Source organism: Tyto alba, unplaced genomic scaffold (genome assembly GCF_018691265.1).
Source record: "Tyto alba isolate M040663 unplaced genomic scaffold, T.alba_DEE_v4.0 Super-Scaffold_9, whole genome shotgun sequence".
Lineage (NCBI taxonomy): Eukaryota > Metazoa > Chordata > Aves > Strigiformes > Tytonidae > Tyto > Tyto alba.
In genome coordinates, this window is record NW_024881330.1 from 13,138,367 (window position 1) to 13,153,025 (window position 14,659).

The following is a 14,659-nucleotide window of genomic DNA, read 5'->3' on the forward strand; positions in this document are numbered from 1 at the left end:
ACTCTTTTCTCTCAAAACACAGAAGTTGAGGCAGCCTTACCCACAGCTTAGATAAAATATCCCATGCATTGGCATACTTCCCAAGAGGAAAAGGACCAGAGCTCATGCCCTGTTCTGTCTAAAGAATTCAAATCTACATGTTCTACCTCCATTTAAGGAGAAATGTTCTGTGGTTCCCACATGCAGAGGAGAAGCTGAGATTATCTGGGACCTGGAATAAGCACATAAAGGAATATCTCACACTGGAGACTGAGCTGGCAAGGAAATTCTTGGGCTTTGGTTTGTGCTCCTGTATTGCTTTTTTACATTGTCCACCCTTTGTTTGTAGACAAAATAGAGAAATCATCATAGAAGAGCCCCAAACGCACACCAGGGTAATGGAATTATTTTAGATTGACTGTCTTGGCATTAATTAATCTTTGTGCACAACGTCCTTGAGAGTGCATCTGTATGACAGGGACCAGGAGCTCAGCACCACCGCCCTGTGACTCATCTCTGTTACAGAAACCATCCCAGCAGCCCTGCTCTCCTCCCACTGTCCCCAGTATCACACCAGTCCCACCGGCCTTGCTGCAATCACTCCAGTTGCAGCTGAATAACGGAGAGCAGAGTAGAACCCTGTCATAACTTCTCTGACAGATTTTTTTCCATTTACCTTTTATGCCTGTCTAAAGGAAGTTTGTCAAGCAGATATGTTATACATAGGCTGTTTACTATCTAAAATACTTGGTGAACAATGAATGTTGATAATTTTAAAATATTCACTGCCTACTGAGGCTGCCAGCTACCCAAAGCCACTGCTAAGCTCTCTGGTGAATTTTAATTAAAATACCTCCTGTGACACTTTTGTGCTGGAGAAAACATAATATTTAACCACATCTGGAATTTCTCCTTCAAGTCAAGTCATTCACTGTGTGCTCTGTTGCTGTCTAAGAAGTACTTACATTTCATATTGACTTTGTAACCCACAGGTAGCTCGATGCCTGCTGTAGAAACGATTTTCCAAATCAATTTTAGTCTCTCCAATGAGATCATCTGTTCCCACGAAGTCATGGTCATAGATCAGGACTGTGAGCAAAGAATCCTTGGGGAATGTAGCTTGGATTTCAAATGATCTACAGCAAAAATTGAGACCTACATGCAGCTGAATCAGTCTTGAAGTCTAAAAGACTAAGTTAATGAATACTGTGCAAACACATGGAGGGTGTCTCTTCTAATAAGAAGTGTGTGTGTGTGTGTGTGTTGTTTCAATGAAACATACTGGAAACACACAGTGCAAAAGTATTTTCTTTCTCCTGCTTCCTGACAACCGCTTTTACAGTTCTAAGGTTTTTCCTACCTACAGTAGATAGAACAATGGGATGGAGCTGGTCAAGTACAATGATTTATCCTGAATCCAATAGAGGTAGAAGTATGGAAAATACAAGGGTATTGAAGCTGTATGTAAGATTTCTCATACACTTTTCAGAACCCTCAAAAGGGACATCTGAGTCTTTTCTGTTTTCTTCAAAAAGCTCCAGGTTAAATATTGAATATAGGAATCTGGGGACACCCAACAAAATGATCAGGTAAAAGCATTAAACAAGTCCCAAAAAAGCAAATATCAAAACTCCCTTTTTACTCAGTGCATTATTCAGGGATAGGAATTGTCATTGAGACATTTAGGGAAGCTGAAAATATAGAATTGATATTAAAAGGTATTTTACAAATGAGTGGAAGACAAGACATCCTCATCAGCACAACAGTGGCTTCAGATTTCTTCAAAGCACAGGCAAAACTGAGCTTTGTCTCCTGAAGGATGAGTTTTGTCCTTTTTCTCAAAGTGGCCAAACTCAATTTTGTAGCAAGAGCAGAGCAGTTTTTGGAGAGTTTTGGGAACAGGCTGGGATTGCTAGAGGTCAGTGGCACAATACTGACTTGGGCTTCTAGGATGACGAGAGGTAGTTACCATGACTGATGGTAATTCTGAGAAGAAGTTGCTGGTCCAGTCACCCCACTGTTACCACTGGCAGCAGCTGCAAGGACTATCCAAATGAAAAGCCCATTCCTAATCTTGTCTAAAACACAGTAGTGATTTCCCATTCCATCTATATGCATGACTGTGCTTTATGGTTTATGTTTTTAATGACAGTTCAGTTGCAACTTCTACTAATGAAGAGATTAAATCACAGAAACTGAGATGGTACTTCTCTTTTCCCCTTACACTGTTTTCTTTAAGTCTCATATTGTGCAGACAGGACCCTGGCCTAGGGGACTTTCAGTGCAACATACTATAGTTTCTCTGTCTTAATGATCTTACAGAATAACTCAGTCCCAATTCAAAACATTTAAACATTTTCAACCTTCTTAAAACAGGAAACTTACTGGCAAAAAAATCACAGCTATTAGCATTAACAACATAAATAAGTATAAAGTACTGATAATACAAAGTTGATGTTTACTGACAGCTTGTCACTGGCCCCCCCATTCAGAAGGCTGTGTGTTCAAAAAAGTATTTTGTTTTGTCCTAGTCCTAAAATTATGAGATTTGTTTGGCACTCTATTCAACCTGAAATAGCAACAAAGATTGTGAAATCACACTTTACCGTGCTATTTATTTCATTTTAAACTTAAGAATTGCATAAATTTGCACAGACAAGATCATTTGTTGTCTCATTTCCTCTCATGAATTGCTTTGTAAAATCTCTCACAGATTACATTCTGTGATGTGTTTTGACTGGTATGAAAATGAAACCATTTATAATCATACAGGGTGATACCAATTCTCAACATTTTAACCAATAGAATGAGAAAACATCCAAAAAGGCAGAAATCAGCATATAACAAACACTTTGTAATAGTAACAGCAATAGCGGTTGCAAGCGATAAAGCAGAAATCATCTCTGAATAAGAAAATAAGCCATCACTGACCTTCCAAATACTGGGTTTAGTTGCTTGGGGATGTAGTTTTCCCTGTCTTTAATTTCTATGTTGCCCAGTCTCAGCACAATGTAGGGATCTGACTTGCCATCTGGATCAGCTGGGCTGAGGTTAAATGCCTGTTAGGAAGAGAGAATGTGTCCTCAAGAAGCTTGTTTGAATGCAGCATGGTCACAACACAGGACTTTGAGTTTCCTGCCCAGTCCTGGGTGTTCTGGAAGTGCAGAAGCTTTGATTCCCTCATGTAATATAGAATTTGGCATTTAACTTTTCAGGCTAGTGGGAAAAGATGATCTGGAGGAGAAGAGAGTTTGCAAAGGTGGTGCAGATGTAGCTGCTGTCCCACCTCTAAGATGAAAAAAGAGATGAGCAGGAGAGGCAACATTGAGGAAGAAGCTGTCTGCACAAGTCCATGTAGGATTCAGGAAAGGCTTCCCAAAAATATTGGTCCAGACCCTTGAACAGTGCAAAGCAACTTTTCAGACTGTATTTACAAGATGGCTTGGAAGTCTTTATATTCAGGAAGTAAAGCAATCTCTTCTTATTCTTCTGTTCTGTTTGCTATTGTCTCTTTGCTTGCCATTCTTCCCCTCTTAGATCACTTGCAACTCTCTTGTTTCTCTGAAATACCAGCCTTTTCTACCCCTTTTACTTCTCACATCATGCTCTCTCATCCTCTTGTCCTCTATATTCCTACCTCTTTCTCCACTCCATAACTTTTTCACATCTACCACTTTGATTACATGCAATTCACAGCCCTCAAAAAATATGCTCTCACTGAGGTTTTATTTAAATATGTGTTATTTTGAAACAACTTTACTGATTAAAACTGGCTGCATTTGCATAATGTGGCTGGAACAGGTTGGCCAATACTATGTTTTTATGTCTCTAGCCCTTTCAGTTTGAACAAGTAAAGTGATTCTCCAGTCCTGGGATTTATCATGAGGAATATGTAACATTTTCTACTCTGAACACTCATTTCTGCAACATGAACATCCTCTGAAATATGACAAAAAGTTTCTACCACATGGGTGAGGATTTCCAGAAGCTTCACTGCAAAGACACTAGAGATAAACTGAGCTGAAAAGAAACATCCAAGTTATTTCAAGGTTGGAAGAGTATCTGTCTACTTACTGCCACAATATAAACTCTGATGAGGACTTTGACGGAGTGGTTTGGCGGTATCCCTTGCAGGATGCGGGGCTGCCCTCTGTCCAGCAAGCTGCCATCCTCAGGACTTGGGTATATGCAGAAGGAGCCCTGGTAATACACTGGTTTTTAACTCCCTTGAAAACAGATCAAGTGCAATACAAAAACCAACCCTTTAAATGCAAACAAAACATCATTCATGCAGCCTGTCCTGCAGCACATATGTATACACAACACATTTTGTGGTGCCACTCAAAGGGTACACAGGCTTCAGTGCACTAAACACAATCTTTTAAAATGTCTTTGCTCTATACTGTGGTGCCATCATCACGTCTATGTGATTGCAAGAAGTACTTGCATGCTCTTAGCTCTCTATTTTATTATTTAAAGGACTAATGCTTGAAGGTGTTCTAAACCTAGTTTTCTTAGTATTAATATTCTAAAAATAATATTTTGCCCTTAACTGTGTATTTGAAAATCAATAATTTCACTGGGTTAGTTTCACAAAAGTGTGATGGGAATCCAACTGTATTTTTGCAGTCACCACACAACTCATATAAATCAATATTGACACATGCTGTTGAGTAGCTTATACTGCCTGAAAGCAACTAGCAAGTCACTTGAACAGAAATTTGCATTGCAAACTAATTGAGGTATCAATGAGTTTAATCAGTTCCTCTAAACTACAAAGTGTTTGAAAATCTAATATTATTATTCATGCTTCAAACTACGTTTTCAGATTGGTGCCCTGGATCAGGCTGTGCAATTGTTTCCAACTGGAGTAGCTGTAAGGGCCTCCATTTAAATTACTGAAAATTACATATATAATGCTGTGACTGATAGTGCAGTAATCAGGTTGCATTAGTGGAATCTGGACTACATAATAAATCTTGTATTTCCCTTCTCTGGTTTAAAACTTTTTTGTAATTCCTTGTTTCAAAACAACAGTGAAGACCTGGTGCTGGATGCTGCTTTCATCAGATAATGGGAAAGAAAAAATATGACTCTAGATCCGTTAAAGAAGATAATTCTATTTGCAACAGACTGTCAGTGTCTTTTTCTTTCATCTTTGGTATACCTGAAATATATATGAATACATAAAATCTCTAAATTATCACTCGTTCAATCAACACTAAAGCTCACCTTAAATTTTCCTATTATTCTGTCTTCAGATTCAGCATGAACTTCATCATTAGATTTTCCTCTTAAGAGCTGGAAAGTTTTCACCCAGTCCTCAAAGTTATTAAACTCACTCTCCAAGTCTCCTTCATAAATCTTTGAAAATAGGAGAATGCTTATTTTTTGTGGTGCAGTGAATATATTTATAGTAACTTTTTTTTTTTATTACAGATGACTAGAAATCCATTTTGACTCAGAATAAAGGTTTGAATAAAACCACGGTTTTGTAAAAGTCCTTGAAGAAAAAAAAAGTTAATTCCCCACTTAAAACAGGCACAGTTTTGTCCTTAACCAAAGTCCTTCCCAACTACTGGAATAGTACATTAATGCAGCAGGTAGAAATGGCTCTAGGAGGGCCAGAATCAACATTTGTAAACACTGGTGTGGGTGAAAAACTGTGTGGATGTGCTGCTTTTTGCTTCTGTTTCCTCTCTGCAATGTGCCTTTGACATACATGAGAGCAAAGCAGACGATAAATGCTGAGGGACAGAGCTTTAGGATAGGTGAAAAGACCAAATAATTTTTAAAAGGACGGGGAGCTTTTTCAACAATCTCCTCCTGTAATTTATGAAGTGTTATTCAGTGTGAAATAGAAGGGCCAAGACTAGTGCCATTCCTTTAAAAATGGAAACAGCAGCTTCAAATTCCCCTTTATTCGGATACAACCTAATCCAAGTAGTCCTAATCTTTTTAAATCTCCTCATCTCTCCAGTCATTTTGCATGACCCATATAGTTTTCTTTTAATTCCTTCTATCATTATCCAAGCAAATCTAATACAAGCTGAATATTACCTCCCCAACATGGAGGATGCACTAGAGATTGCAGCAATGCTTTCCGTAATCTTTAAATTATTCTTAAAAATAAGCTTTAATAGTCTGTAATATTTCCAACAGGACATTTGAAATTTCCAAATTCAGTGTTTTACAGGTGAACAACAGAACTGAATTTTCACTTAAGTGTCTCTGGGTGTGTCCATACTGGTAAATTGAAGGTGTAAGGCCAAACAGGCCACATTGACCCTATGAGACTTTGGTTTCCTCTGGGCCCCATGTGCTGATATGCATTATCACCATTATTTTGTGTATTTCACTAATTTAAACTGTCTGAAATAAATATAAGGAGGGTTTGATAAACTCAGCTGCTGATGTCAAGCTTTGGGGATAGAGTGAATAACAGCCTTACCTCTCAGCCTTACTTATTTCTTACCTGCAGTGTTGCTAGGTTTGCAGTTTCTTTCTGTTTCCTTTTCAATATCTTTTCCTTCTTCTTTTTATCTGGCTCCTCTTCTATGATCAATGCAATGTGGTTGGAAGTCTGCTTATCTGCAGAGATTTCATGACATGATGTAGGTTTTAGTGAGCAAAGCACATCAAATGCTTCAGATAAGGATGCAAAATACATTTAAAAGAGTCCTCCTCATTACTTCTCCATTCATTCTTCTACTGCCAAACATAGGATCCTCCCTTTTCCCACTGCTCCTCCCAGGCAGAGAGGTGGCATTTTATCCTCTCTGTGCCTGACAGGCTTCATGATGAGCTTGCTGGACCAAGTGTGATGGTGTGCTGTATCACTCCTTCTCTGCTGGCCATCTCCAAGAACACCCTTTTCCTTCCTCTGTGACTCCTCCCAGATGCAAACTAACAGATCTTAACAGCTTTCACATAAAATTTAAGGCTTATTTAAAACTGGAAGCAGCTATTTAGACTGGCTGGTACTTCAGATATCAGGTGATCTAAGTCCTTTCCTCAAAGGTATCATGAAATAGAGTGTATCTCACCCTGCGAAATCCTAGAAGTATGAGAAATGGGAGGAGGTATCTAGCCAACCTCAAGTCAGACTCCAAACACTGAGAGGGGACTTCCCAACAAAAAGACAATGAGACCTAAAAAATGACATTGAGATGGTTCAGTTCTTTGGCTGAAATCTGGATTTTGAGTTCACTTTACTTTCATTTTTTGAGTAGTTCATGTGTCTTTGATATCACTAAATATTTTGAAATATATATCTATTATCCAGTATGTATAATACTTATCATCATAAGTGAAAATATGTAACAAAACCTATCAGAATTTACAAGATCTGAGGCCATCAGACAAAAACAATATGCCACAACTGCCTGGATAGCATGTGGGCAGATGTCATAGTGTCAAGTAAATATCTAATTGTGAGTACCTTTGTAGAACATTTTCTATCTAAATATTTCCTCCCTGCGGACAAGTGAGTTTCACTCAGAAACTGATCTCTGCCTCATCTCTCAACAGTCCTGATGAGCACTGAAACACTGTCAGCTGCCACTTCCAGAATGATACCATCTGACATTTAGGTTGTGTCTTGCATCCTGAGCAATCTCAACACCTCCTTTAAAATAGAAACCACCTCAATCACTGAAGTGCAGTCAGCTCTAGCATGGGAAGATGCTATAGTTTAATTCTGAATTGCAGCTCCGTGTAAACAGTAAACATTTGTTTTCTTTACCAGTCTGTTCAAGCAGTCACATTTGTCCTAAAAAAATTTTTTTGTAGAGCTCTGTTTGATTGTGGGAGAACCTGTTAAGCCATTGAGTATATATGTACGGAGACTGATATACATACACACACACACACAGAGCTTATTTCTGGACAATTTCTTTAGGGTTTTGTGCAAAAAATTCCCTGCTAGAACCTGATCTAGACACAAAGCTTTTCAGCTTTGGAAGTAACACACATGACAGTAGAGTCTCTTAGCAAAAGTGGCTCCTACATCATTGATCCTGATTTGGATTCAAAATTGAGAGAAGCTTCTTTTTTCTGAATCTGTTACAAATGCAACCTAAGATTAGGATAATCTCCACCTTCTCTCATTTAGGACCCTGACTCTGCAAAACTTTGTGCATGAGATTTGAATGACAGGAAACTCATGTTAGCACAACACTGCTTATGAAGTTTTAACTTACCCACCATCTGACCAGTTGTAGTGGAAAGAACCCAGTATACTGGCAGCACTCTGTTACTAGACATTAATTGTTGATGGTAAAATACTAAAAAAGCAAAATATCAATAGTTCAAAATATTAGAAAAATGTAAATAAATTACTTACTGTCTTCAGGTTTTCCTTCACTGGAAAAAATTTCTTTTGCCTTTCAAAAGAAAAAGATGATGGACAAACTCCTCATTATGAATGTAACAACAAAGGGGAATCATTCAGCAATAAATCTACTTTTACAACACTGCTCATCCATAAGTTTTGATCATGCTGGTTGACTGACCTTTTGCATTTTGAGCACAGAAGCATAGTATTTTGACCACCAGTCAATAACATTTTCAGCTGATTCATCTGCAATCGTTCTTTTTCTCCTCTTTGTTGACTGTCGGATGGATTTTTTCATATCCTACCAAAACACAGGAAAAAGACGAACTCTAGAACTGATTAAAACTAATCACCCAACTCATGACATCAAGCATGAACAGATGTATATGAAGAAAATTTCAATCTCCAAGAGCTAAATGAAATGCAGTATAAATGTCTCTGTCTTTTATTTCAAGACACTTCATCATGATCATCATATTATTAAATCTGTCTCTATATTATCTACTGATGATGCCAAAACTTTAAACATTTGAGACATTCACACAGAAGCAACACATATAACAGTCAAATCTACACAGAGAAATAGGTAATGATGTTTTAAGGGATGCTAACATTCAGCTACAAATTCATTTCTCCCACTCTGCAAAAAATACTCTGCAAGTATTTTAAGAACTCTCATTATTATTTTATTGCCTTTTGGAAGAAGAAAGAGTCACAACATTTGCTGCAGTTCAGCTGTTCTCTTCTTACAAAAAGCTGAAATCTGATCCTGAAGATCACCTGCTCATGTGGCAATGTAACTTAATTTTTGCCTAAATATTCACCCTTTTAAATAGAATGTTTCATCCTACACACTTACAAAGAGTTATCAGTTTGCCTGGGGAGGCCGAAGCAGAGATAGATAATTGGGAATGATAGATAAATAAGAATGATAAATAATACAACACAGATTGTTAAATTATGGGGTTCCATTTAGAATTCTTTTCTTATTATACTTTGTTGTCATACATTAAAATTATTCTGTACCAGAAGAAAGATACAGACTGGTGTATACCTCTAGGGAACAAGACATCCCTGCAGTTTCTTTGACCTCCTAATTATGACAGATGCTGGAAACATCTAGCCACTGAAATATCAAAGGTTAAATCAGCATGCCTTATGTAGCTGCAGAAACAGCTTCTGAAATTAAACTCAGTCCTGCTTCCTCTGCTTTTATTGTTGTTAATAGAAGAGTGATTGTGATGGGAGAAACTACAGAGAAAGGAGGAGCATGTGAATCTGAACAAAAATGTGTACAATCTAGAGTGTATACTGTACTGTAAACTCCATGATGGCCAGAACTGCTCTGTTTTCCTGTAATTTTCTATCTTCTTCTACCCACAGACCGACACCAATTTTACACTTTGACAGTAAGATCTTACGGAAACACACTTTCTGCTCCACATTTGTACAGAATCTAACACAAAGGGACTTTCATCCCTGTCTAAATGCCATGGACAGAGAAACAGTCATTCATAGTGAGAGTTTTGTAATTAAGTAGATCATTTAAGGCCAGAAAAAGCGAAAATTCTACTACTCCAGTAGCACTTGCTCATATGATGACCATCTAGCACAAAAGGAAAGAAAGGAAATATTTATTAAAGGAAGTAATGAAATGATGTGGGGTCAAAGCCCCATTGCCAACTAGTTCTCTCAAGGGCCATCAAGACAGCATGGGTGTTAACATTAGTACCCAGAATCTCTAATCCTGAGAGTAAGAGATTACCATTTTATAAGGAAGGGCTAAATTCTGCAAGACTGCAACAGAAAGTTAGCTGGCAGCTTCAGCTATACTCACCTTCTGTTTTCTCTCTTTCCCTGGTTCAGAAGCAGAGTGCTCTGGTTCAGTGGCAGGAAGTGTTGTGAGATGTGGGTCTGGCTGTACCACTGTACATTTACCCTGCTCCACCTCAGCGTAGATGTGATCAGATAAAAATGATTCTTCTTGGGATAACTTGGCAGGCTGGGAGGTCTCAGGTGAAGCTGAAATTGAAACTGTAAGTTAGGTAAGATTTTGCCAGAAATGTTATCATCGCACTTGGTGATCATCAAATGATCATATCATCAAGGGTTTGACCCTACACTCAACACAATAAAACATGTCTTCTAAGTGCATGCCTAGTGTTAAGCCTCTGAGTAGGTCCTTTGATTTTGTATTTGGGGTCAGGATTGTACATTTACCTATCTCTATTTCTACAATGTCTAGTCTGTTTGTTGTAGCTTGAGGATCCAACTGGGTGTTACATAGGAATTGCTTAAGGCAATTGATGGTATGTGTTCCAACAAGGGTACTCCTCCCAAATGCTCTCCAGTCGACCACGCAGATGCTTAGTGGTGGATGCAAGAGTTCATTTTCAGGCAGTTCCTAGTGAAGGAGGACAGACAGCAGCATGAGAATTGCTAAGGAATATAGAACATATATAGAATATTTGTTGTGCACAGCAATGAGGCTTTTACTCTTCCCTCCCTTCTCCCTCTCAGCTATTAACATACTCAAAATGCAAAATGCATACAACATAGGCAATATAATTCTGTCCATGACTTTTTGCAAAGTCTGGAGAAGGCCTCATCCTTAAGAATACAAAGTGGACTGTACAGACTGTGCTACTGAGTTGAGTCCTCTGCTGTCATACACAAGCATCTCTTGTTAGGATAAATTGGGAGAATCAGGAACGTTCAGAAGGAATGAATGCTGTGTTGGAAGTTGTGAGTCTTAATGTCACTGCTGCTTTGTAGAAGGCTATTAACCCTATCTGCATCAGTTTGCCCAGACATGAGATGTGGAAACTGGGTCGCTAGATGCCTTATAGGGTGAATCACAAAAGGGAAAACAGTATTTTGGACATGTGATGTACAATGGAATCTAAAAATACTGTAGCAACTGTACTTCAGTATCTAAGTTAGTGTTTTGATATCTTTTGTCTTATAATTAAGCCTCTTCTCTCGTGATGCTAGCCACTAGAACAAATTGAACAGATTACTTTTTTCTGATGCTGACATTTGTCCACTGAAAGTACCAGTTCTTATAACCCAGCCAACAGGTGATAATTAAATTTCCAGGCCATAACAGCAAATGTTACAATATGAAAAGGTCCAGAGCTCATGAGTCATAAATAATCAAACCCCTTAATAGCCCAATAACACACGAAGGAAAATGAAAAGAATTGAAAGAAAATAAAGGAACTGAGCACTACACTGCAAAGTGGAAAATGAGGAGAAAAAAGTATTAAAAACATCCCTGTTATCTGCAGACAAGTTCTAACCTATCAGTACAATTATGATTGTAACATATTTCCTTTCCTACTTGAGACATAGCATGAGTAACATCATCTTCTTTTATCATACAGATGTATTGGAAGTCTTTTAAAGCATCTTCAAATTAGTAGCTTTTTCATAAGAACTGATGCCCCTTAGTATTTAATCAAGACACAGATAAAATTATTTGACAAGAAAGGAAGGAAATTAGTAATTAACATCTTGTCTAACCAGAGAACAGACAGGCAAGGAGCAGCATGCTGTACGCACCACTTCAAACCAGTCTGCTAGGCCACTGAAATTGGGATTTTTCTTGTAGCTCTGGATGACAGAGGATTTCACTCCTTTCCCTGCACATTCAATAAGAACCTGGGGACGATCTACAGAGAGGAGCTGGACTTTCTTCAGCTCTCGAACACCCCAAAACAGGACCTGTGGTAGGCATAGAGAAAAATCGGTAGCCTTCGGAGTCCCCTCAGTCTGGGGGAAGACACTGCTGGGGTCCCATCACCTCATATCCTTTTGGGAATGCAGGACTACCAGAAGAAAAAACAAACAACTTAAATCGGATATTCAGTAACTTTCAGGATTAATGGTGGAAGTTAAAGCAATTAATAACATCCAGCTGTTATCGAAGAGTTATTTCCAACAGCAAGATATAAAAAACACACTTGCAAAATTTGTCTTTTCAGCAGGACAAGGGGGACTATTCATCTGACCAGTAGTGGCTTGGTTTGTTTAAAGTGTTAGAGCTGTTGAAAGAGGAAACAAATCCCATATGAGCAGAGGTGATTGACAGAGGCCCTCAGGTCTGCAATGGATGGTGGGAGATCTCCAAGCAGCTTTCCTTCAGAGGACCATCCGCCTGATCTGGAGGACAAGAAGGAGACTGGGTCTGTAAAACAGGGACTTTATACAGCACACATCAGGGGGTCCTGAAGGAGAGGGCTGGGACAGCAAGAGGTGATTACGTTACAGTTGGTGAGAGAAGCCGTGAGTCTCGTGAACCTGAAATGAAGACTGGAACTAAAAGGAAGTATGGGGGGCTTTGTGGGCAACTTGAACGCTGGCAGGACTGGGGATTTGTGTGAGTCAAGGAGTGGCAAGGGGCAGTAGGAGGGTGTGGGGATCAATGAGGACCGGTTTTGCTGCCAGAGGTTCCCAGTTAAAATTGGACACAATTCTGTATTTACAATGGCTCCATGGCCTTTTCCTCTAGTGTGAGATATAGTTTATAATATCCTAACAAAAATAGTTGTGTTATATTTATTCTATGTTATGTCCTTGCTGGATAACCTCCAGAGTTCATACTTCCTTTCATGCACTTCAACACTAAACCTGTTCTCACGGCAATTTAACTATCTGGATCTGGATGTAATTTCCCTGATTTTTAAGGTGCCTGAGGTATCAGACTAAGCAGGGGAGTTGTCCTGGGCTCTCTCCAGAACAAAAGGAGACAGAAATGCACTTCCAAAACATAATTTAATCTATTTGAGATCTGAATCACTCTGGGAGAGTGGCTGCTCTGCTCAGCTGGCAAAAAAAAATAAGCCTCCAGTGATGAAATTTCTAAGATGGGTGCCTTGGAGCTAGTTGGGACAAATATCACAGCAGTGTAAAATAGAAAATGTACAAGCAGCACAAAGCAATCACGCTGCAGGGGCAGTGGGAAAGCCTTCATATCACAATACTTAGAGTGACAGCTAAGTTTAAGGATTTAAGTTGTCCCTTTAGCATCAGCAGAGTACTTCACAGGCTTATTTACCTTGAAATGTCAGGTGTAAAAAAAAGATTACTGCTAACAAAAACTCTTCCTTATGTACTGAAAACAATAGCTTAAGTAAATGATATAGCAGAGCTAGTAACTGTTCTCTCCTATTCAGCAGCTCAATTGCTTGATCTTTGAAGGCAAAGCTGGAACTGCTTCTGGGCGCCTGAAAGAGTATTTTTGGTGAAGGGCCACCAGATAATGCAATCAGGGTCTGACTTGGCACAGAAAAATGGGCAAGTAAGCAGGTGATGTGAAGGCTGCAGGATGAGTGACAATGAGCAGGGAGGCTCGGCAGTATCCAGGTCTTACACTGACAAGAAAAGCTGCCACATTTCCCTGTTTTCTAATATAAGGGGACTTTAGACCCAAATGGTGCAAGAAAGGAGGGAAGATAACGTGCAACATTTGTACACAGGCAGGAGACATTGCTTCGCTGAAGTTTGGGACCCATAAAAATCTTGGGAGGGGTCTGGTGCTGAACTTCACCTCCAGCGAGGTCAGCTGCAAGTGGAAGCTCTCCATCTCCTGCACACACTTCCCTGAGCTGCACAGAGTGCAGGTCCACCAGCCACGCTCTGTCACAGGAGCAGTCCCTTCCCAGCAGGTCAAGACTGAGATGTAGTCCTTGCTGGCCCCAGGTGGAAGAACCACCTTGCATGCCCAGCCTTGAGGAATCATTTTGGTCTGAGCTTACCACATTTATTTTGGGACCCATATGCTATTTTTATGTGATTCCTATTGATCAGAATTTTAAAATTACCATCCCTTACTGTTACAGTTCAATAAGAGAATAAAAGGAGATGAGGTCTGGAAATGGAAATATTCTAAATAACTCACCTCCACTCTGTACTTGCTTAAAACAGGTCGGATGTTAGCTGGGACTGAGTAAATCTGGCCAACATCTGGTGGATCCAGTGGAGGAAGTCTGAGTGGATCTGACTCAGGAATCTGAAACATTAAGCAGTCGTAACTTAGGCTGGTTTTTGGAAGAATAAAACCAGTATCAGAAGTATCGGTGAATGACACAGAACACATCTATTTAATGCAGTTTTACAAGACACATGCAGAGCAGATTGGTTGTGCTGTGAGAGAATTGTGACCTGTATTGCTATCTGTCCTGCTGTGATGCTAAAACATTTGCTAGGAAAAGTATTCAATACATTGGGTTTATACACTGAAAGGAAGCCTCCTATGTCCAAGCAGAACATAATCTGCCCTAAAGACATGCATGTACTGAAGCATGGTGATTCTATTTACTAGAAATGGATATAGCATGGTAA

The 14,659-nt window shown here is 39.2% G+C and overlaps 1 protein-coding gene across 1 annotated transcript in view; it reads right to left on the minus strand.

Annotated features, from left to right (window-relative positions):
• FER1L6 (fer-1 like family member 6) overlaps positions 1-14,659 on the minus strand; it is a 75,522-nt gene that overhangs the window by 17,689 nt on the left and 43,174 nt on the right. The window contains exons 23-33 of the mRNA XM_009973063.3: positions 14,217-14,327; positions 11,879-12,040; positions 10,535-10,718; positions 10,152-10,336; positions 8,493-8,615; positions 8,324-8,363; positions 6,455-6,570; positions 5,212-5,343; positions 4,054-4,179; positions 2,911-3,038; positions 945-1,115 (exon numbers count right to left, since the gene is read on the minus strand). Coding sequence (XP_009971365.3) covers positions 945-1,115; positions 2,911-3,038; positions 4,054-4,179; positions 5,212-5,343; positions 6,455-6,570; positions 8,324-8,363; positions 8,493-8,615; positions 10,152-10,336; positions 10,535-10,718; positions 11,879-12,040; positions 14,217-14,327 — 1,478 coding nt within the window. The remainder of the gene's footprint in view (positions 1-944; positions 1,116-2,910; positions 3,039-4,053; positions 4,180-5,211; positions 5,344-6,454; positions 6,571-8,323; positions 8,364-8,492; positions 8,616-10,151; positions 10,337-10,534; positions 10,719-11,878; positions 12,041-14,216; positions 14,328-14,659) is intronic.